General features: G+C 43.4%; 1 protein-coding gene across 14 annotated transcripts in view; it reads right to left on the bottom strand.

Moving 5' to 3' along the window:
• Positions 1-8,374: 8,374 nt before the first annotated feature.
• C6H10orf71 (chromosome 6 C10orf71 homolog) overlaps positions 8,375-24,730 on the bottom strand; it is a 49,692-nt gene continuing 33,336 nt past the window's right edge. For 12 of the 14 annotated variants that reach the window (XM_038140452.1, XM_038140451.1, XM_038140443.1 and 9 more), the window contains 2 exons: positions 20,160-20,331; positions 8,375-18,480 (listed from right to left, as the gene is read on the bottom strand). In XM_038140452.1, coding sequence (XP_037996380.1) covers positions 13,709-18,304 — 4,596 coding nt within the window. In that variant the 5' untranslated portion in view covers positions 18,305-18,480; positions 20,160-20,331 and the 3' untranslated portion in view covers positions 8,375-13,708. Of the gene's footprint in view, positions 18,481-20,159; positions 20,332-20,490; positions 23,948-23,974; positions 24,306-24,730 lie in introns of those variants that run through there. The other 2 variants (XM_038140446.1, XM_038140450.1) reach the window with 2 other exon arrangements.

Here is a 24,730-nt window from a genome sequence, read left to right as displayed (position 1 = left end):
GACCACAGTAATGTTGCAGAGTGAGGGAGGCTCTTCCATGCACAGCTGGAACCTGCTGTGTGTCTCAGAACTTGCAAAATTAGGGGGCTCAAAGCTTTACAAAGCCTCCTGGTAAGGAACAAAACAGCATTAGACCCCTTTAAGCCTGAGCTCTTCAGTGTCTGATGTGTCTGTGATTATAATTATTCAGTAAGATTTTGTGGATGATTGCTCTAAGTCAGCCAAAAATGAGGCTGATTTGTGTGTTTTGAGTGTACACAATGCCATGTTAAAACCTAGGCCAGTCCTCTTACAATTCTTGCAGTTTGCCGAGGGGAGGCAGATGAATATTCATGTTCTTCTCAGCATATTGGAGCAACCAAGGCATGGTGAGCCACCTCTTCCTCTAAGCCTTTGATCTGAGACCTGGCTGCTGGGGGCAGTGCATCCCAAGAGAGCTTGCTTGAAGTCACTCAGCTATAGCACAAGGGCAAGAACAAAACTCCAGAGATCTGTGTCTCAGTCATGCTTGTTTCTAGCCACCAGACCCTGCTCCCTTCCAGATGGACTGCCCACTGCAGATGAGCCACCTGCCTACTTTCTGTGCTGTCATATATCAGGGCTATGCCACTTAAACCACTCTAATGGCCATTTCAGTAGCTCTGATTAAGTCTGGCATTTAAAAGTTTATAACTCAGCTATAAAAAGTCACTCAGGCTGAACCCCAGCTTGAGAGGCCCAAGCCCAAGGGGATGATTTACATGAGAGCTATTCCAAAACTAGCCTGCATGGTATTTTTTTTGGTTATGTGAAGGAAAATTGGAATCCCAAGGTTTAAGGGATGGATGTAAGATCAATGTTTTGTTTGACATCACACTGTATTGTCACTGGATCCTATGAAATAATTTTCTCTGAATTTCTGTACTAGTATGAGCCATGCGTAGCATGGACAGTTACCGTGGCAACATTTCTTGCTTGGGTTTGGCAAAGGGTCTCCAGTTCTGAGCTCCTTTCTCAAGAAATCACAGACACCCACAATGCCCAGGCTCCCCCTCATCCCCTCCCTTCCCTGCATCCTCATTCATGGCTCTGTGGAAAGCCCATGGTCCTGCCTCCAGCCCTGGTGCTGACTCTCCACTTGTTTCCCACCATGCTGCAGTTCCTGCTGCTCCAGGGCTGAGCCTGGCACTGAGGAGGCTTTGGCAGGGCCACCCAGGAGCCCATGATCAGTACAAGTGTACAGTGACCACAACACATTGGGCTGGGTTTTGTTAGTGGGGATTGCTGCAAAGTGCCACACTGTGGGGCTTCTTTATAAGGCTGCCTGCCACCCTCTCAGCTCTCCATGCTTGTTACCTCTTACACACCTAATTAAGTCTCCTTAAGCCTATGTACCTTATAACAGGGAATGTGGAGCTGTGTTTTCAGTTTTGCTCAGTTATGCTTTAGGGTAGTCCTTCCCACACTGTATGCTGGATAGTAATGAGATTGTTGGTCTAATTGGCTCTTTATTAGGAGTATTATTTACAACAATGCTGAAGGCCATGTGCATGCAGATCTTGGTTTGCCGTTAAACTCTTCCCTCTTGCAGCCAGTGCCCTCCTCTCTGTTCCCCACAGACTGTTGCCCTTGGTGAATTTGGGATGACCTCTCCACTTCCCAGAGGAGTCCCCCATCCCAGGTCATGGCCAGGGATAAAAGCCTGCTGGCAGGGCTGTGTCTCTGGAAGTCTGCCCTTCTGCTGTGCCTCAAGCTTTCTGCTTCCCCGCAGCAGAAAGAAGCCAGCGCAGTGTGGGAGGAAGTCATTTGCTGCCGGGTGGACCACAAGGGAAAAGGGGATGGAGATGAAATGCTTGTGGTGTGCTGCTGTGGCACATTCTCCCTCTGAAAGAGCTCTGCTCAATAAAGATCCTGTTGTGCTTGGCTGGCGGTGCGGTGGGAGCAGTGTGTGAAGCAGGGGAAGTGAAATGCCCTGGATTGATACCCGAGCCTTGAGGACATAACTCAGACCTCTCCACTGAAGAGTTTGACACCCTTCTCTGAGATCACAGTGCGGCCCGAGGGCGGGGGGGCTGCACCACCACAATGCCATAAATAAAAGTGTAATAGAGTACAATAAACAATGCTTTATCCTTTCCAGTTAAAAACTTCCTTTGCAATGTAGTAAAATATTGACTTTAGGTGGCCATATTACCACAAAATAAGATCTTTTTCTGATAACTACCAAAGAAGCATTTAACAGTCTTGGCTTGTGAAAATGTGAATTTCATTGGCCTGTAGCACATCTAGCCTTAGTTGAAAGTGATGTGTTGACAGTATTTTAGTAGTACAACCACAGTGGCTTTGTTGTCTGCCCTAAGTTTTCTGCCACAAGTAGGTGCTGATCTGCTGTTTCAGAAGTCTAAGCATCATATTTTGGAGTTGTGAGACGTTTCTTGTGGTAAACTAGTAATAGTTAAATCTCACCGGGATTTAAAATATTGGCTTGCACAATTCTTCTAGTATTTAATTTCAGTGGCTTCTTCTGTAGTCAGGGTTTTTTCAATATAACATCCATAATATGAAACAGAGAAGGCAAAAAACACCCACCACTTGTGTCATTCTACCAAGAAGAGTTTTCACATGCAGAGTAACAAAAGGCAGCTTCTAGAACTCTGTTCTGATGGGCCTGGAAGTCACTGAAGCTGCTTCTGGTCTCAGACAGTGTAGCTAAATAACTCTACAGTGTCCTGGAGCATCTGAGATTATTTGTACAGAGAAAATATCCACTCCTCTGGGCTGGTCTAATGGCAGGGTGGCTGTTACTGACCTGCTTTCTCAGTCCCAGCACAAGCCAGAGTACTGTGACATTAATGTTGTATGCAGGTGGACACCTGGAATGTGTCATTCTTCATGACTTACTTACCCATCTTCTGCCCTAAAAATGGCCTGAACACACTCTGAGAAGTGCCTTCAGCCCAGTCTGGGAGACCTCTGATAGTGTGCTAGGAAAATGCACCCTGAGAGCAGCCATCAAAAGGCAGGCCAGATACAGCCAGCCTGAGACCCTGCTCCTTGGGACTGGTCAAGGCCAGGAGAAAACTTCCTTTTTAATTAATCTGTGTTTGCTTTGTCAGCCAAAATGGTTTACCTTTCAGTTCTTCTGTTTCAGGATTCTTTTTCATTAAACTCCAGCATTCAGTATTGGCCCTAGAGACTAACACTTGCTATAGTGGCAAATTTATTAGGGCTCCCCTAGGCACAAATAGGCCAAGTTTTTTATTATGTGCACACAGCTTCTTTACACCCGCACTGTACATGAGGCAATGTGTTAAATAAGATCCAAAGCCCATTAAATGAAGAAGCCCATCTCTGCAAAGAAGACTCCCCAGGAACCTAAACTCTGCCTGTTATGTCCCAGCTGGCTCACCCTCGCTCCATCGTGCTGGCTGAAGCCATCAGGTTTTGGCAGATGCTTCAAAACCAAGATGCTGGTGTGATCACCAGCCTTGGCAGAGGAAAGGATAGGAGCATCCCTGGGAGTTGTTACTTTTTATTAGAAATATTTCTGTAGCAGTGCACAAGAAATTGGCTGCTGGCAGGGAAGGAATATGTACAGGAGAAAAGAGCTGATCCTATTTCTCCTCTGAGCCACTACTTTAAACCCAGCTGGGACTGAGTCAGAGGTTCTCTGGGGAGGATTTGACAATCACCATGTGACAAGGGTCAGAAAGGAAGTTCCAAAATCACTCTCAGAAAGCCAAGTTCTTGAAAACTTCTCCTGTGGGTCTGAACCTGGAGCAATCCAGATTGATGCTGCTGCTTATTCAGATAAATAACACAGACAACAAGCACCAGACATCCTGTGTGTGTGTACATGAGCATGCACAATTAAACCACAGCTTCCTCTCTGTTTTGGTGGAGTTCCCCTCCACGGGGCTCAGGAGCAGCGTTTAGGTGAGTCAGCTTCATGCACCCCCAGAGCCCTTTCTCTGTCAGTGAAGCCCAGGACTCACTGCTCAAGGTTTCATCCCCACCTCCACTATGAGGCTGTGGGTGGAGCTCACAACCTGGCTCCAAGCTGGAAGGAAAGGAAGGGGGAGAATTTCTTGCTGAGTAGATTTTTACTAGCAGACCCTTTGCACCGATAAGCCAGCCTGAGCCCTCTGTGCAGGCATTCTGAAGGGAGATATTTCTTATTAAGAGGTCCCCTTTTCTAGTAACTGAATGAGTCTCCACCTCTCCAGCCAGAGAGGTGGCTTGTCCCTTCATTGACAGCTCACAAGACATCTGGGACCCCTCAGTGTCACCCTGCTTCTCAATGCCACCCTGCATTGTGTGCATCACATCATCACAGAGAGGAGTAGCAGTACAGATACTGATGCAAGTGAAACTGTTTGTCCCACACAAAGGGGTCACTAGGTCTTGGCTGAAATTCTCTTTTAAAGTAGTTGGTTCATTGGGTTAAGTTTTTTTTTTGTTATAATGTCATAGGTCTGCTGCTCTGTACAAATATCAACTGTGTTGAGGTTGAGAAGCCTCTTGTCTATAGGAGACTCTGAAAATCCTCAAACTCCTAGCCAGTTCAGATGAAATCAAACTTTTAAGAAAATAATCCACTGAGTTAAGAGCTATGCTTTTTAACCAGCTTGATGAATTACATACATATTAAAATTTAGTGACACTGGTACTCTTCTGTTGTTCAATACACAGTTTGCCAGACACTGTGAAAGCAGGAGAGGAGGGAATAAATGAGAGTCTTTGTTATTAGTTAGATTTTAGAATTACATTACTGAGCCATAAAAGTAGGAGCCAGGGTACTGGAAACACCTTATTCCTGCTGCCACTGCATGGGAAGGCAATTTAACCTTGATTCCATACTCTCTGTCTCTGGGACTTACATGTGCCCAACCAAAATATCTGCTGCATGTAAAGGTGGCTATATCTGGCCCACAATTTAACAAGGCCCTTAGCACCTGCCACAAGGAAGAACTGCATTGCCCAGATGCTACTTTTGTAAATGATGACATCGTTTAAGCACATTGTTTTCACTTCATCCTTTCCCCCTGTCCTCTCTCTTCCTGAGCTCAGCTCCTCACATTTCTATCAGCAGGAGGGAACATTTTGGGCTTGCTACAGGCAGATTGGGAAATACTTGTGCTGGCAGAGTTGGCAATAAGCAGCAAGGAGCAAAAGTTCTTCTAAACAGCCCAGCATGTTATGGAGGATGATGTCTGCGTGTGCTCTGTTAGCTAACAGCATGCACACAGCAATGTGAGCATTAATTTGGGGGAATTAGGAATGAGCGAGGGTTTAGTTTGATTCAGGCTGGATTTAGGATTAGCCATAATAAAAAACACACAAATTGGGATCGTGGGGTTTTATCTGTGGTCTCTGAGCATCACAGGCTTCCTCCTGCTCAGCCCGATTGTATGTGACCATGGCTGACAATGCTGTTCCAGCAAATGCCCATAGTACACATGCAGTCACACATATAAAATCTCTTTTTTACCCCCAGCTCAGTGAAGGGTATTTGCCTGCTGAAGGAGCCCTTCAAGTGCAGTGTGGATGTACCATTGCCCTTAGGTTAGTGCCATCTCACAACCACTGGAATCTTTCCAAGGACCAGGCCGTTGTTTGGGATTTTCAGATGAGAAGCATAAAAATCGGCAAGTGTAAACCACGTGGTTGGTGTCCTGCTGAGCCTGATCAGATAACCTCTCAGTATACCCCAGGGATGCAGATATTGCACACCATTAAACATGCCTCGGATGCCCAGAAGGATATAAATCTACAACCAGGTTTCTCTTGCACTGGAAAACACAGTTAGCCCGCAGCGAGAATAGCCCCCCTACAGTGTTAATAGAAGATTGCCAGCGTGGAGCTGGTCACATGGCAGCTGTATCCAGAGCCACGGACAGTCCAGCACAAGAGGGAGCTCCGCTGTGGCTCATCGCGACAGCCGGTGCTGGGAGCGCTTGTCTGTGACTGCATCAGAGGCTGTTCCCTTCACAGAGCCATTTTGGAGACGGTAACATCTCTTCTTCATTCCAAAATGCACAAAAAAAACCCTAAACCACCACTACCAACAGCAAAACAAACCAACCAACCCACCAAAACCCCAAACACTGGGAAAAAAAGGTTAAATCAATATTTAGCTTTACAAACTCCAAAGAAATAAGCCAAAAATATTTTGTGATATTTGAAACCCTTTTCTTTACCTTCAAATTCATAATACATATTTTCAAAGTAATGATTTCTTTAAAAAGTACTTTCAGTCCAAAAGAAAAGATCCAGGACTGTTTACTTGGACATCCATGTAAGCAAACAAGGACTTCTCAATAATTTTTGAGCAAACTTCCCATCTGAGAAGACAGCAGATGAAAAAAAAAAATTAACACTCCAAATATGTAGGTTTTATACCAGCAATTTCAGTGCTGTCAAAGCAGCATTTTTTTCAGCAAAGAAATTGTTTTATTGGAAAATTCCTGCTAAGGGACAGTCATGTGACTTGGCTGTGTCAGTAGGTTTTTGGTCCAGTACTCCAGGTGGTATTTGATCCTGCTTGGTTTATGTTAGGTCTCATCTGGTTGCTAAGGAAAGGAGTTTATGGCAGCAGGATCAGTGCTAGGGCCAGTTCTGCTGCTGGCTTGAACTGTTGGGGCTGGTCCTGTTGCCAGGAGGAGTGTTTGTGTCTGGGGCTGATAATGCAGGGGGCTCAGGAAGGGGACTCAGTAAGCAAAAGGGCATCTCCATCCAGCTTTCCACCGGGCCCCAAACTCACCAACTGCACCACATTTGGCAAGAGGGGACAATGTGTGGGTGACCATCCTCCCTCCAGCAGAGAGATGGAGGTGTGGGGGCATCCCAGCTACAATCCTAGTCCTGGCAAGAATGTGGAAAGAAGCAAATATTCATCTCCCTGGGGTGGTGGAACATGGGAATCTCAGGGGAAAATGGAACTCCCTTGTGGAGCTGCAAGTAATAGGACATGTGCTCAGACAAGTGGGAGCTGGAAAGGACATTGAGGGTACTGTTTAGACCATGTCCAGACACTTCAGAAAGACATGAAGGCTGTATCTATCAGTTTATATAGACATGTAAACATAGCTAGACGCATCTCTACACAGGCAGGGGTGCACTATCGACAATAACATTGTCTTTGTGTAAAGTGATAGGAAATTCTGTTTTCATTATTTTTCTAACTTTTCCTTTTAGGAATTTCAAACAGCGTGGATGATTTTGGCACGGAATAATTCTGGAATGTTTTCACCCACATTCCTTGGGAAGGGATGCAGTCTCAGGGCACCTGTTCCAGGCCATCAGTGTTCACCAGCAGAAAATGATTCTGCCAACAGACTTTCAGGAATCTCAGGGCAAGCAAAGCGAGTTTCTCTTGGATCAGATCAAGTTCTCATCCCCTGCAGCTTATCAGTGTTAGGAATAGAAAGATCATTGTTTATCTCAGACTCTGTCATCTCTGCCCTGTCAATGTAAGAATGGTTCTGAAGAAGGCCACCTTCTTCAGAAGCTCACCTGAAATGCTTTATGTTAGTGACAACACTGACAATGCTGGCACATTTCCATTTCCATTTTCATGTGCTCTTAATGCTGCCATTCCCCATGCCAGTTTTAAGCAAGCAAAAGGACAGTTGTGATAAGGTGAGGCTCTGAATGCCAGTGGGCAGGAGTGTGAACACACTGGGGAGCTCCATGGCAAGGGAGTCCAAGCCAGCATAGGGAAGAATAAGCCCGTCAGGCACCTTGCCTTTGACAAGCCCTGGCTTTGCGAAGTGCAGCTCCAGCTTTGAACACTTTTTACTTTTTGCTGGAGTCCCACTTCTTTCCATTGCTAGAAGGATTTCAAAGATTGTCCCTGCTTCTCACAGAGTCTTTCCTCTCTCCTTCTTTCAAAGTACCCCAGACCTCAATTTATTCAATATGGACTTGGACACAGGAAAGTGCTTTTCTTTTACCACTGCAAGCTGCTTCCCCCAAGGCTTGAGTTAAATCTGCTTTAATAAAAACACAGAGCTTTAGTCAATTGGGACAGAAATGATTTCTCTTCTGCACTCTTGGAGTGGTGCTTTCTAAGTATGTTTGATAGCATATTAGAAGCAAGTCTCTAATTGGCCATATAGTACCAAAGATTTGACTATCTAATGTGAGAAATCAACATCATGAAAACTTTGAGAATATCAAAAAGAAGCAAGGGAAGACCACAGGTCATTTTAAGCCATTCCCTATCCATTTAAACTCTGTAATTGCAAGATTATATTTAGTATCAGGGGACAGTGTAAAATGTGAGATCATCATAAGACCAGAATAATCATCCTAAACACAAAATAAATTAATCACTGACCTCTGCTGTTATAATGAGGATTAAAAAAAAAAAAAACCCAAACACATTGAAGTCAAATTTACTCAAGTGTTCCATGTTCTTTATCTTCTATAAGGCTTTGAAGCAGAGTTTCTTTAATAAAAATGACTGATGTACACCAGTTGCTCCAAATTACACATTTATATGTATTCACTAGAGCCCATGTAACCCATCATGTGCAATATCACCAGCTTCTGATGCTGTTTTTCAGGGAGAGAAGGGATCAAACTTAGAGTTTTTATTTACACAGAAATGAAACAGCATATCCCCCAAATACAGATGTGCAAACCTGTCAATGTATTTCTGGTAAAAACATAACCAGCCAACTATTCTCTTTATGGTCTGTTATATTCATATTGCAGTAGCACTTCCACTGTCAGCAAGGACTTCTTGGCTACTCAGGGATCAAAGCAGAGCAATTCTAAATAAAATTGCCAGTCTGGACAAGGACTAAGACAAAATCACTCTGAGAAGAGTCTCCACTGTGTTTCATAACACAACATATAGGAGAAAATAAGGAGAAATGTGAAAAAAAGCAAGTTACACACGTGGTAACTTCCCCCAAGTGGATGGGACACAGGGAGTACAAAAGCCCTGATGTCCTCTGGGTGCTGGCAAGAAGGTGATCATCTCCCAGTGCTTTTGAACTGGGTGCTGGCACCATATCTCCATGGTCCTCTGGCCAGACAGACCACTGCCCTTGCATAACAGAGAGGGTGGGAATGATCGCAGGAGTCGTGGGCCAAAGGTGCTTCTGCTCAGTGTCCTGCTCCCTCTCTTTAGGAAGGGGAGGAAGAGGGATGAAGCTCTGCATGCAGTCATCTCCTAAATCTTTTAATTGTATACCACACACACACACACACACACACACACATTTCCTTGTTCTCAATTTTCTCTGCCAGCATAACTGGAGATAGAATTACAATGACACATAATTACAATGAAAAAGCTGGCTAAAAGTCATTCCAGTATTATAAAACAAGTCCCATTTATTTTGTTTATTAATTAATAAATAATTACTTATTTGCAAATACAGTTGCATTGATGGAACAAATATCTTCTTGGACAGATGACTTAGGAAGGCACTGAACTCCCAAGGAGGACTTGACAAAAATCCATGTAGGCCATTTCAATTAAACTAAACTCTCTAAAACAAATCCAGCATTTCCCATGAGGAAATTCAAGCCCCTGGGACAGAGCCATGGCTGTGGGATGGCAGTCCCAGTCTGCCGTGTGACAGCTGGACTGTTGGCATTGCAGTCACTCCACAAGGAGAGGAGATTCAGAGGGAGGCAGTTCTGGCCCTAGAACCAAAGACTAAGTCAGGTTTGGCCTCAGTCACACCTGCCAAGGAAGAATCACCACTGTAAAGGAGCCTCAGGGCACCAAGAAATGCAACATGCACAAAGGCCACGTGCAGGAGAAGAAAACAGTGAAAGCAATGGCCCTGTTCCCTTCAGCCTGCTGTGCTTCCGTGCATACCAAGAACCTGCTGTGTTCTTTAGCCCTAACCACAGTCTGCTGGCAAGGCAGAATTTGGTTTGGTTTGCCTCAACACCTCTTTCACCTACAACTTAATGTCACTGTCACGAAATACTGCTTTCCTACAACTGCTTTCAGGACTATTGCACGTTTCCCATAGCACCCCTCCCCCCAAAAAAGGGTCAATTTACAGCTCTCACTCTGCCTAGTACTGACCTCTTCAGCCCTGTTTCCCGCAGCAGCAATGGAAAACATCCCCCCAGCAAACACGAACACAACAGGGCAAGGAACAAAAAGTATTTGTTGTTTGAAAAAGTGTCATTTGTCTTCCTTTAACACACAAACATTTTGTGCTCACCATCACAGGCATTACTGCTTTCTGATATGCAAATGGCAGTTTTACAGGTATATTACATTTATATATAGGGTTGTCGACGTGGATGCATGGGTGTGTTTGTTCACACACACTCCCACAGCCTAGCAAGAAGTTGGCCAGCAGCATGGGCTAGGCCAGGGACAGGTTTGCTGATGGGTTCCTGCTCAACACCAGGCTGGGACCTAGAGCAATACTTTTCTAATATCACTCATGCCCTGTGGCAAAGTGCGGAAAGCTTTGGATACAAGACAAAACCCACTTCCTTACTCTCAAAACTCCCCCGTTTGTTTAATTTCACAGAATCATAGAATCATTAAGGTTGGAAAAGACCTCTAAAATCCTTGTGACCAACAGTTAACTTAGCATCAAGTGTTCACCACATCTTTTGAACATCTCCAAGGATGGTGATTCCACTGCTTCCCTGGGCAGCTTATTCCAGTGACTGAGCACCCTTACAGTGAAGAAATGTTTCCTAGTGTCTCATCTAAACCTTCCTGGAAATTACCTCTCAGGTAATTTCCTCAGGTGCTGTCACTTGTTACCTTGGAGAACACCCTCACCTTGCTACAACAATTTAGCTACAAATTCTCTAGGTCAAAACCCCCTCTGGGAGCTGTTCAGAGACACAGTCCACTGTGAATGCAGCTCCCTGAAGCTAGCAGAAAGGGCTGATGGAAATGAAGAAGTCCTAGTTGACATGTATTTGGTATCCAAGTTAGGACTGGCTCCTCTTTAAATGCCCATGGTTCAGTTCACCTTAACAGCAGAGAGAAAAATACACCCTGCCTTCCTCACATACCTGGAAGCACTATAATGGAGCATCCCATTCTCCACAATAAGAGTTTTAGGAGAGTCTTGACAAAAGGGTTCAGAAGTGTGCATGTCTACAAAATAAATGGTAGTTAAAGAAGTAAAAGGGACCTTTTTAAATACATGTATAAATTTTTCTCATCAAATTACCATTCATTTTTTAATCTATGCACAGATACTTCATATCCATAGTCTTCCCTTGGAAAGGAAGCTTTTATCCTGTCCTCTGAGAGCCTGCTTCTTGACTTGTGGCCATTAAGGGCATTAAAATTTGTAATACCATACACACACACACATACAAAAAAAAAAAAAAAGGCTTGTGCACTCTGGTAGGCTTTAAGATTTCATAGGTTTTGTCTAAATGCACCATGGAAAACTCTAATGGATCTATTTATCTATATTTTAACATGTGGATGAGATGCTGCTCTATACTGGATAGACATTATGCTGTATAGAGTGACAGCAACAGAGTAGTGCAACATGAATAGCACCATCAGTTTATGAAATATTGGTGACTAAAAAAAATATTTATAGTGAGAGCCACTTCCCTTAATTTAACAACTTGAGAATTAATTCTTATTCTTGAAACACTCTCAATTTTCAGGGTTTCTTAAAAACCTTTCTTTCAAAATGAGCCCTTTCTCAGGGGAGAAAGGGCATTTCCTGAGTTCCAAGTCAAAGTTAATTTAAATTTTAATGTTTTCAGAACAGGATCACAGGATAATTCAGGCTGCAGAAGATCTCAGGAGATCTCTGGGTGAACCTCCTGGTCAAGGAGGGTCAGCTCTGAGGACACCCCAGGTTGTTCAGAGCTTTATTCAGTCAGGTGATGAAAATTTTCTGGGGGAGAAAACTGAACAATAAATGTTTATTCAAATGTGGGCATTTGGCTGAATATGCCTAAAACTCAAACATACCAGTACAAGCTTCTTCATTTCCAACCCACACCTCTGCTGCAATCAAACCTACCAAATCACAAAATGTGTAATAGGTGAAATCAACCATAGAAAATCATTAAAGGCTAAATCCCCACTGTAATCAATGAAGTGATGTGTTTGCCTAAGAGAAATGTCTCAGTAAGTGGCACTGAAGAAAGGAACTGTCTGGGGGGACCAGGACAGGTTGTGAACACATGGCTCTTGTCAGGGATGGAGGAAGACTGAGAGCTGAATTCAGGTTAAGGAAGGAGAAAAACCACGTAGTGGGTCTGTGTCCCAAGAGAGGCTTCAGTCCTGGGAAAATTTCTGAAGGAAAACTCTGTGATAAATATTAACACTGGGAGAGTGGAGCAGTACCTGTGTCCTGTCTCCACACTGTATTCATTAACAAAAAGCCTGATTCATCCCTTTCTTTTCAGGAAGTCAAGAGCTGCTTCACTGAAAAAAATCCTGTAAAAATTGCCTAAGATGTGAATCAGGCTGAAAGTCACTGGTATAATTCTTCCTTAGAGCTTCTGCACTTCAGTGATAACTGGGGAAAACAGTATGAAAAAGACACAGAAAAAATTAAGCCAATACTCCAAATACAGATATTTACAAGCAGGCACAATACATTCAATTTTTCCCATTTTTTCACCTTGGTTTCCTCATTAATTATGATGATAAAAAAGAGCTTATGCAAGGATTAGTGATATTTTCATACAGATTTTCAAAGAAAAGTGATAATTCAAAGAAGCACTTTTCTAGAAATTAATACTTTGGATGTTCTGTATATGTTGTTTGTTTGTTTGTATTAAATCACAGAATTCACAAGATCAAACTTAGGTACATTTTTCAGGTTTTAAAAGTTAATGCCATGTTTCAGTGGGAGCCTGAAAACAAAACAAAACACATTTCAATTACAATAGCTAAGAACTTCTTGTCCTAATGAACAATTAAATACTGTTGTGGGATTTCATTCTACCTTGCTCCTCACCAAAATATTTCAGGCCAAGTATCAAGATAACCTGAAGTTTTAAGTTGCATTATAAATAAACCCTGACTCTGGGGAAACCTATTTGGATGTTATCAAGAAATATAAAGAATTCAGCAGCATATTAGTGGGCACTGCAAAAGTATATGGGAAGTCTGGAGCAGCTGCAACTGTATTCTGGTTGTTTAAAAGCGTTTTTTCTTTACATGGCTGCTGTATCATGCATCCGGTATACAATCTTCTTGTCAATGACATCAGGGCAATCAAAGTGTGCAAAAAATGGATCTTGCATATATGGCATGTTTGTAGCCACATACTTTCTACCTGTCAATATAGTTCAAAGGCAGTGAGTGAGGAAAGTTCAGTAGATGCAGCGTCAGTTCTAGGTCTCATAGGATGCATAGGATGGTCTCATAGGTTTTATTTAGTGTCATGTATCATGCAACACATCTGGGCAACAGGACACTTGCTTTGGCTATCCCAGCCTTCTTAATGACAAAGCAGCAGCAGCAGCAAGCAGTGGCTTTACATTGTCACATGTATTTGTCTAGCTGGCATTGCCCCTTCATCTCACTGATAATTTGGTTCTTACTCAATTTCTCCTTTCTTCAGAGTGGTCATTACTTTGCATCTTTCAACATGAACAGCTTTCTTTTCCTTTCTCACTCAAACCACAATGAGACTCAGACAAAGTGTTGTACAAATATCAAATCTGCATGTGCATTTGTGTGCATGTGTCTGTCCAAACAGTTCTTAAAAACACTAGCTGGCATGTTTTGTTTCTTCAGTTTTCAAGATACTCCTTCAGCAGCAAAATCATCTATATTGGTGAGGGTGACAATGCTAGTATTTTGGGTTGGGCTCACATCCTTTCCTAAGTAAACTTGAGTTTCTCCAGCATCTTGATGGTAGGAGTAGGAGGCTGGTTCAGTTTCGGGCTGAGTATCCACAGACTCAGTGTATCTGTAGTCCTGCTGGCCATCTTCAGATAGTTCAGCTGGTTCTGGTGCAGCAGACACTGACCAGGCGGGTTCAGAGAGCTGAGAAGGTGATTTCAGCACAGCCACTGATGAGGCTGGTAAAGGCAGCACTCTAGGGTAGGAGGCATAGGGACAATTCCTCATTTCTGAAGAGGTGGACTGGTGTAAGTTCTGTTCCAAGGAAGGGACTGAGACTTGAACATATTTACCTGTTTCTGGGTCATAAAATGTCTTTACATTAACTTCGGCTGGTAAATCGACTACATAGTACTGACCGGAGTCAGGGTCCTGGAGGAGTTTCCGCTGGGTGGAAGAGGGTGAAGAGCTTGCTGCTGGTGCAAGTCTAGATTTCCCAGGAGCGTTTTCTGTGGGAGTAAAAGTTGAGTGGAGGGGAGGATGAAGGGGAGAATATACTGAGGGTGAAGCAGATACTGTTGTCTCTCCAGAATGAGTAGGCTTTCTCCCCACAGCACCTGCATGCTCAGTCTGATGATTTTTCTGCTGCTCTTGCACCTTTTTCCTCTTGTTTGCCAGCTTTTTAGCCCGACGCAGAGCCTTTTCTGTTTTTGGTGGCACAGTGGGTGGCTTGCCTGCTGGTCTCCCACCAAGTCCCCTGGGCTCCAGTCTCCCATCTTCCCCTGCAACATCCAAAAGTAGATTCCTCTGTGCCGAATCGATTATCTCTTCTGCAGGCATATACACTTGCCTCTCTAATGCCATGTTCAACAAGGCAGGATTTGTAACATCCTCTGTCTCTCTAAGGCCAGAAATAGTTGGTTTATCTGACGATGAACTGGCAGCAAGAGAGTGCATTGTGTTTCCTGACCTGGGGCTTCTAACAGCAGGGCGTGAAAGATTGTCTAACAAAGGTGCACCTTCTGTGTGCAGGATATCCTCTAAAGTGTCATTGGATACAGAAGAACATGTGTGGTCCTCTAATATGGAGCCAGTCACAGGGGAAATTGTCTGCCTTGTGATTATTTTTTTTGCACAAGAGCCCCCTTTGCGGTTAGATAAATGATGATTCTTAAAGTAATTTGTCTTTGTTTCTGCAGGATAGCTGGGGTTGTTTTGTGCTTGGTCATTTTCCAGACATATAATTGGCTGTGCTAAGCTGTGTCTTGCCTTTGTAGGCTTCTTTTTACTTCTACAGACACTTTCCTCATCCATTTTCCCAAATTTATTTAACAACACACAAGTCTTTTCATCTTCTTCTGTCAGTTTTCCAAATGGAAAGCTCTCTGTATTTTCCAGAAGGCTGGGATCCACTGTTACTGAAGTAGATCCAGACTCACTGGCTTCTTTTTCTCTGTCAGTTGCTCCATCTCTCACGTTCTGCTGCCCTCTGTGTCTTGATGCCCACCAGCCAACCTCCTGGGCGTGCAACATGTTTCGGTGCTGCTTGTTGTAAACTGCTGGGGACATAAACTTACGTTCCATTTCCTTATAACTGCTGCTCACTGAATCATCCAGGGAAAATGACCGGAGTAGGGGCAGCTTGACAGCCCTTATTACCTGAGGCGACCTGAATGTGTTATCTTTAATCATAAACAGACTGGGTTTGGTTGAGCTTGAAGATGATGGTGTTTGTGGTTCCTCAGACCTGGAGATGGACGTGTCTCTTATACTGTCAGACACAGAATTTGTGCTGTTGGCCTCTTCCCTTTTCTCTCTCCCTAGTTTCTCTTTCATCAAGCTCCTCTGTTCATTTCCAGTAACACTTCCCTCCCTCTTCTCTGCTGCATCAGTACCAGGGCTGATACAAGCACAATATTGCAGTTCATCTTCCCCAACCTCTTTCCCTCTCTCCTTGTGCCTTTTCTTACTTCCTGAACCCGTTTCACTGTCAGTCCTCTGGCTTTCTTGGAGGCACGTCTGCTCCATCAGGGGCACTGGCAGAAATGTCTCTTCCTGAAGTGGCTGCTCCACTGTGGAGACGAAGGATTGCTCTGAGGAACTAGTGCTTCTTTTGCCTCGTGCTTCATGGCCAGGTACCACAATGTTGGTTTGGGTGCCACTGTAAGGCTCATCTTCTTCTGGTGTGAGTTGGTTTAGGAGTGTTTTGAAGGCAAAATTTTCATTCTGAATAGCAGCTTGTCTTTCATTTTCCTCACCCTGCACATTGTGATTTTGCATGGGCTGCCCAGCTTTTGTATCTGCATTGTCTCTATTGAATGGTCTCTGTGCAGTATACTGCTGATGTTTTCCTAAGTCAAGTTCATTTGATTCATGTCTGAATGAGGGGAAATTTTCATTATCCCCTGTGTTTTTGACCAGATCTTGGTGTTTTGAATTGTCTTGCTTCATGCTGTCTCCAGTTTCGTAAAATGGAAGGTCATCTGTTGTCTGGGGTGAACTCAAAGTCAGATAATTGCCTGTGAAGTGTCCAGTTAAATTGGTTTTATTGTCGTTTTCATGAACACTGCTAGACAATACATAGGCTATATCACTCAATTCATCTTTCTCTGTAATATTTTTCTCACTTTTGTCATGCGAAGTTGAGAATGAGGCATCCATTTTTGTACTCTCCTGCATATTTTCCCTGGTTTTATTTTTCTCTTCCAAGGCCCTTAACAGGGGAGAAGGGGTATAAATGCTTTTTACACGTTTGCGCACATCCTTTAAGTTAAATAACAGACTGGATGCTGTCAACCTGCAACTATCCCAAGACCTGTAATCGTCTAAGGTGCTCTCCTCATGGTCTCTTGAGGCCGTGCTCTCTGTGGGAGGAGGTGTCAGTGGGATCAGCTCCCTTTCAACAGTGTCCACCTCCTGTTTCGGTGGTATGACAGGTGTTAGGAGTTCGCTGATGTTGAAAGAGGGACTGATGGATCCGGGGGAGTTTGCCTGTTTAGCCAGAGGAGTCACATGCAGACCAGGGTCAGCAGCAGCCACCTTTTCAGACAATGAGGTCCTGTGGCTGTCTGTGACCTTCTCCTTTGCCGCCTGTTTCTTCCCTGCTGCCCTTTCTGTAGCCCTCTGTCTCCTCCAGGGTGGGCAGGCATTGCCCAGCTGGGGGCTGTGGGATTCCTCCTCAGTAAAGGTGGCCTGGGGTTTCGGTGGAGGTGGACTGGGTGTCTCAAATCTGAGTGAGGGTGAAACCATCCTATAGGACACAGACTGGGGTGACACAGAGGCTTGGGACAAGGCAGTGGGGGAAAGTCGAGCGGGCACTGGGGGTGGTGGCACAGGAGGGGCTTCAGGGCTAGGGGGTGTTGAGGGATGGGCGGGCCGGGAGGGGGGTGGGAGAGGAAGAGCTGGTGGGGCGGGGGGTGGCCGAGTGGGACCCTGGTGTACGTGGTTCCTAGGTGGAGGTGTGGGAGGGAAAACAACAGGAAATTTGGTTTCTAAAGGGAGGGGACCCTGAGGTACAACTCGGAGAGAGAAAGAAGCTTCTTGTAGAGTTGGTTTCATCTGAAAATCTTTCTTCTTAGTGACAGTGGTCATGGCAGGTGACAATTTATGTTCATCTGTGTGCGATCCTTTAACAAGTGATTCTTCCTTTTCCATTTTTATGTCAACAAATTCCTCCTTTTCTGTCATTTTTTTATGATGAACATTCCATGATTCAAAAGCACTATTCTCACTGTGAAGAAAACTACCTTTTTTTGCTGGCTCACTAACTTTCAAGTTTCTGTTTTTTAAAGCCTTCTTAGAAGAATGGGAAAAATTTGACTTGGCTACTTTTGACATCTCAATCAGCACAGGATAATAACCATCAGAGTCCCCATAACTCAGGTCTATTTTATTAGGTCTTCTCTGTGGCTCGTGTTTGCCGCTGAGGCAGTGGCTACCTTGACTAGCCTCAGAAAATTCAGAAAGTTCCTTGTGGATGCTTAAAATGTCTGTATCATCCCAGGAAGCAGTATCATTGCCCTGATTTATTTTGTATTTTTGAAAGCTATTCTTAATGGGCTGCTTATTTGTTATCAGAGAACTTCCTGACCCTTGGTCTGCAGTCTTATCAAATGTCTTAATCAATGAGGACACTTTTGAAACATGCTTATTGTTCCTTGGACCAGGGACTGGCAAGCTCAATTTCCTTTCCATGGCAAAGGCGTTGTTTTTAGCAATCCTCTTCTCCTCCGAAGCACACTTAGGTAACTGCTGGAATGTAGAAGCCCATATTGTATGTTCATTGTTTCTTGCTGTTAGCTTGTCACAGACATTGCTTTTCTTGATGTCATGGTTTAATGTCCCTGAGTGAATTTTAGCAGACAACTGGAGAGCAAAGTCGGGTGAAATTGAAAGTTCTGGTTCATTGTAAGGGTCTTCGAGTTCTGCTACACACAAACTTTTGAAAGCCCGATCTGTGAGGCTGCTCACTTCTCTGTCTGTGTCATCCAGGAGACTCCCAATACTTGAGGAATCACTGTGTCCTTCTGTATGTTTCTTATTTCCCTGCATTGTTCATGAGAGTCATGGGTGAAGTATCCAAAGGATTAATTTCAGATGTTGAATAGGCAGGTGACTTTGTGAGGCAGATCCAGCTGTTTGCAATTCACAAGCACAAAGCCATTCTTCCAGCTGGTGCTGCTGCACGCTGACTCATCTTACAGAATAACTGAAGGAAACTTTCTTCTCTGCAAAGCCAAAAATTATAAATTACCATTTTTCTATATTAACACTAATAGACAGAGAGTATTTTCCAGATATATCAGTCACTGACTAATTTTGTGATGCTAGCAACACAATGAACAACAAGAAAAATCACTGTTATTTTGATCAATTCAAATAGCTCACTGTAGATAGTTTAACTTCTGGAAACAGCCATTAAAAAAAGTGTTTACAGCTCATATTTTTACTTGAGTTCTTAAACAAGGACATAAGCAACAAATTTCAAGTAGTTCCCTTTCCATACCTCCAGCCATAAACGCTTCCAAGCGCTGTGCATCCATTTAGAAAAGAAGGTTAGCCATTTTTGCCAGGAAGAATTAGTAACAAAAGTTGCACATCATTGCACACTAAGTCCAAAATGAAAGAAAAGTTGATAAAACTTAATTGTCACAGCTTTGTCATGGTAATTTCTATGAACACAACCCTCGTTTGAGAAAACAGAATGGCACTACAGGTTAAAAGCATTACTGTGCATGTTCCACAAACAGTGCTGAGGTACAATTTAGCCACCCATAGCAGGATGCAGTTGGGTTGTGCTGGTCAGTTGGACTGAGGAGGCTGCTAACATCAGCTTAGCCAGCAGAAGGCAGGAGCGCCCCGGGGACTGTAGCAGACCCGCTGCAGCAGCACAGGGAACGTTTGATTTCAGCTCCAGCACTGCTGAGAACTAAAGGAGACCCATTCAACACAATTATAAGATACCACAGACTGAGCATGACACATAGTCAGGGCCCACAGTGCTGAGGTTTTTGTGTATCTACCGTCTGAACACAGGATGGGGAAATCTTTTAATTGAACAAGTAAAAGCAAAATAGACCCTTTGGCTGTACTTGAAATCTCTACATCTGAACTTCTCACAGTTTCTCTGTAAATTCTTTAGATGATTATTCTCACATTCAAGGGCTTGAGCAGAGTTTTGACTAACTGCAGGGAGTCTCAGTTTATACTCCAGAACTGGCTAAAACTCTTTAGCGAAAGTCTGGTCTGTATCTCCATTTCCTCCTTACAATGGCATTACAAACTTGTGATGAGCTGAAACACCACAGTTCACATCTACAGTAGAAGATATCTACATCTCAAGCTTGAATCCACTGATTCAGCTCGTAGAACTGAGCAATGAAATTCAGATCTAGATTCCAGCCTCTCCAGGTGTCCAAATCCCTGATTCCACCTTGGTCCATCTCAGTGAAACTCTTGGAAAGGACCTGTTTTTCTCTATGATGAACCAGTACTGGTCAAAGTACGAAAGGTAAGAGGAAGTGAGTTTAATCAGCTGAATTACTCTGGCTCAGTTGTTTCTCCAAATGAAAACTCTCCTCACCTTCCTTTTCTATTTAAAAGAATCTCAGCCAACCTATTTTTAGACTCCAAGTATCATAGTGAATTTAGATCCTATCCTTCCAGCCATGCAATTCCAATGACTTATGCATAACTACAATAGATTAACACCAGAAATAAAATGAGCCTAACGGAGCTTCTCCATCTCACTTTGTACAAAGATTTTTCTAACATGAGTTTCACTCCCCTCACAGACATACATCTTTGTGTATAATGCAGCAAGAAAAAGGAGAAGACAAATGAAAGGTCATCCTGCTCCTGGTTTTGATTCTTAACTGTTATATAAATGAGAAATACAAGTACATACCTGCCTTATAATTTTGCTTCTTGTTTTTAGAACTCACTCTCATACTTGTATTTGGCTTCTTTTCTGACCATATTTAGTGAGGAGGTAGAAATAGTCCAGTGATGTAGATTCCACAGAAGTAGTGTCTCAGGATGTCTCTGGCTTTCAGCATTTTTTTGATCCTAAGTGAACTCTGCAATTTGAAAACAAAGGTATTTGTTTGCATGATCTGAGGATTGTTCTGTTCATTTGTTCACCCCCATTTTTAAATCAGCCACATTCTAGGGCTGATTTATAGGATTTCTTACAAAAAGAGACAGCTGTCCATCCCAGAGTGACAATAACCAAATACCTGTTGGGTTTGATAGCTTGTGGAGTGCAGTCAGGCTCCTAGCAAACAACTGTCACATTCTCCAGCACTCTCTGGTAGCCCCAGCAGGGACTGGCAGCTGAGTGAGCAATGATTTCCTGGCATTCTGCCCTCTGCAAAGTCTGGGTGATGACTCCAGGCTAAAAAGAAGAATTCTTCCCTGCTGTGCCACCCTTTCAGAGGGACTGAGAGGAAAATATACGCCTCCACTCCACCTGTATATGGATTTCTACTGTCAACAAATACAGATGTCAATCTGGTCAACTTGGAACTAAAGCAGCTGAGGTTTCAAAGTCCTTGGTTTTCACTGTCCCGTGGTAAAGGAGATGAAAGGTGGACAGCTGGCATGGTAAGGGGCAGTAAACAAAACATCTTTTTACTTCCATGCATGAACCAGAGACTGGAGATGCTAAAGGAAAGTTCAGCCATGGTGAACATGAATGGCTGCCCTTCTTCTGCTGTGGAAACCCCCAAGGTTCAGGCCAATTTGCCTAATCTTTGCAAGAATATATCAATTTCCTACAAGGAGAACTGTCTGGCCCTGAGGTAATGCAGATAGCACAGTCTTCTCAAAGGAAACTTTTGAGTCAGCTCGTGATATTCAAAACCTACTGGCAAAAGTGGCAATCACCCACTGCGATTCTGTCCTGCACCTCACCTGAGGAATGGCAGTTGTGTGTTTAGTGATAAGCCTGTACCAATCACAGCTTTTTGTTGTCCAAGATGTGTGGGTTAGAAAAGAGTTAAACTAAAGGAAAAGCAAGCAAACAACAAGCAGTGCTACATCTGGTTACAGCCAGATGTAAAAGGGTATCCTCACTCCAGAGATGTACAGTCAGTTCTCTCTTTGCTCAGAGGTTAAATTACAATTTTACTGCTTCTGTGGTACTCTTAACTGTGCGAAGCCAACACAGACATGGGAGATGGTGATTAAGTTCTGTCTCACTCATTAACAGGGCTGCTGACTACATTCCAGTAGCACAATGTTTATCAGTACTTAGTGGTGGTGGAGCCTGAACTAGGAGGAATCTTGGCTTTCAGATCTCATGGACAGAGGTCTGGAGAAATATATTGTCCCTTGTAAACTGAGAACTTTAGCTGAAAAGTGAGTAGAGTAACTATAAGCATGGAGATCATGATGTAATCTCAGCAATTATTTTCCTAGATGGAGTAGTCACAGTTACAAAAACAACTCGGCGCCACTGATGAAGGAAAGAATAGTGACTGCCACTGCCTCTGAAACCCTTGTGACAATCCTTGTCTTGCCTGGACATAATAGGAGTGCTTGTAAAGTGTAATGTTTCAAGCTGGAAAAGCTGTATCTGCACCAAGTATTCAAGGTGCAGACCATTACTGGGACAGGATGGAAACAGCAGCACTGTACTGATGTAGCTGCTCCTTGTAGAAATATGATAACAACTTCTTAGGCAAAGAAGCTCTTCCTGACTGGTTTAATAACCTGGTAAAGTCCCATTTCTTTCCCTTTTTGGACAATATGGCCACTAACAAGCAAGGTGCGGTATTTGAGCTTAGGTCAGGATTCAGCTAGTTCAAACATTTAAGGATGTCTGAATTTAGTCTATGTTAAAGAAAAAGGAAGGCATTGCTGAGCATCTGAAACTGCTGGGAAATCCTGAGAAATGTGTGAGGTGCTAGTGATAGGCATCATCTGATACGAGCTGCTGAAAAAGTTTGCATGAACACAGATTTCAAGCAGTTAAATCTAGAAACCAACCTCCCCTCTCTTTTAAATAGGAGGCTTTTTTCAGTGTCTCTCTGAAGTGCCTAGCAAGTTGTGATGAGGAGGTTAAATTACAGATACTATTCCTGGTCTGGCACAGACTGAATGTCAGCCTTTTTTTTTCACTAGACAGGGGCTGGGTAAACCAGCAAACTTGGCTGGAGCGTATGACATCACTGCTGCTGCAATATGTAAAGGGCCAGTTGGTTCCCCCACCCCCCTGGGCTGGCATTTGGCTGAAGGGTTATGCTATGAGACATCACAGTGGCATTTTGGCAGCACCCTCTGGGAGTTGCATAGCAGTCTGAAGTCAGCAGCACGGCATTACCCATGAGAATGAGAAGAGGAGGAAAGATTTATTTTTTAATCTTTGTGAGCTGGTTTCGACATGTGGCGCTCTCTCTGTGGCATCCATCCACGGCTCCAGCTCAAAACTCAGAGCCCTGTGGTGACTGCTGGCTGACATTTATTCAGCAGCATGCTCTACTTCTACACATGCTGCTTTAACTTTCCAGGGGCTCATAATGACAATGAATAGTTAATGCTCCTTACCATGGGAAATAGGAGAATCCCTAATGAATTGATGACTTTTTTGCATAGGTTCATATTTGTTTATGGCACACACAGGACTTCATGATCAGATGAGAGCTCTGAATGGAAAAAGGTCTCTTCAGCTTTGTGTCATCAAGCTGAGACAGCGCTCCCAGCCGATGGCAGCTCCTCCCTAGCCCGAGTGGGGCCGGCTCAGTGAGGTCCCTTGGATATTGCCGGAAAATCCTTCATGGCAGCAGTGATCAGCACATGAATGAGTACAGAGCGTGCTGCTGCTGGTCAGTGATCACTGCACTGATGGATTCATTGTGCATTTGGGAAAACAAACAAAAAGGTGTCAGGGAGTTAACATATGGACCCGGGGGAGGACCACAACACCCTCAACAAGCAGGGGAGCTGCCTCCGAGAGAGGCAGTAGCACTCAAACCGCATTTCCCTGAACTGTCAAGAAAGGCAATTTCTAAATTGAGGTGGACATAAAATTAAATCTATTAGCACAAGCCTCTGTTTCCCTCATCCAACAAGATCACTTTTACCAATTCTTTGTAGTCATAAAGGGAAACCAAAGTGAATTCTATTGCTTGGGGAAAGGGAAACCACTTTACTGAAATACAAACGCCCACCACAGCAGATGGAAGATGAAGTGGATCTTTCCAGCTTAGGGTGAAAATCCCAAACACTGGCAGAAATAACTAGCATAGAACAAGGTGACCTCAGCTATTCCAGCATCAGGTCTTTGATCACTGCACTAGAAAGCAAGGCAAAGAAACCATGTGTCTGAACCGAACCAGAATCTGGGTCCATTCCCCTTGAGGGTTTGGCCTGGCAATTATGACTTGAACAGCTTGTTCTGGGCCAGAGAAGAGGAGAGACTGTTCTTGACTTTGGGCCAGCTTCTGTTCTCAGTTACACTGGTATAAATCTAGAGTCATTTGACAGACGTCAGTAGAATAACTGAGAACAGAATTGGTGACTGAATACATCTACTTCCTCAGCCAACACTATCCAGAAGATACATGTGCAACTGTAACCACAGTAAAGTGAAATTCATTGAAGAGCCAAACCTCAGCCCCATGAGGTATTCAGACCAACATGCAAAGGAAAGGGGTTAGAACCAACATCCCACTGTTATGCCACCAAATCGTGTCCTCTGCACAATTCTGATTTTCTCACCTGTATTGCTCATCACTGGAAATAGTACATTTGGGATAATGTTGCTCTTTTCTGCAGTATTCACTAGAATACATAGACCTAAGAGTGGTGGGGTAGGCATGGTATAGTTCCAGACTCCACCAGCAGAGCTGGCTGCCAAACTGAATTGCCATCATGTGAACAATATCAATGTTTGGGAATATGTTTGTGTATGTGTTAGGGGAAGTTGTTCTCATTTAGATAGCTTTTGAAATTTCACATGGAATAAAGATTCTGAAGAGAAATTAAATTGAGAATTTCAAAATTTCATTTAGAATTAAAATCCTTTTTTTAATTTTAGATTATTTCACCATTTTCAGTGAAAAAGGCTGTGAGAAATAACATGTATATATTCTAAAATAGTTATAATAGTATGTTATTAGTGTCCTTAAGTCAAAGAGGGTGTATGCTATTTAGCATTAACTGAAATCTTTAATTTTATTTTTTATGTCAAACAATACTCTGATGGTACTGCAACAGAGAGTGTGATCTTGTTTTGAAATTTCCCTAAGTAAATATTTCAAATTACAAAGCCCATAAATTTTGAATTGTCTTTCTAGGGGAAATGTCATTAAAATGAATGTGATCGTGATTTTATTTGTTTAATCAAACCTCTTCTCATTTTTTTTCTAAAAAAAAGAACTGAAGTCTTTTTCTTCCAGTGAGCTCTACTGAAGCTACTTCATTTTTTCCAATGGTATCTGGAACCAGGGACTCATCAGTTCAAGGAAGGTCAGT

This window comes from Motacilla alba, chromosome 6, assembly GCF_015832195.1.
Source record: "Motacilla alba alba isolate MOTALB_02 chromosome 6, Motacilla_alba_V1.0_pri, whole genome shotgun sequence".
In the NCBI taxonomy this organism is placed as follows: domain Eukaryota; kingdom Metazoa; phylum Chordata; class Aves; order Passeriformes; family Motacillidae; genus Motacilla; species Motacilla alba.
The sequence above is the reverse complement of the archived record's forward strand: the minus strand, read 5'-3'. Positions and strand labels throughout refer to the sequence as shown.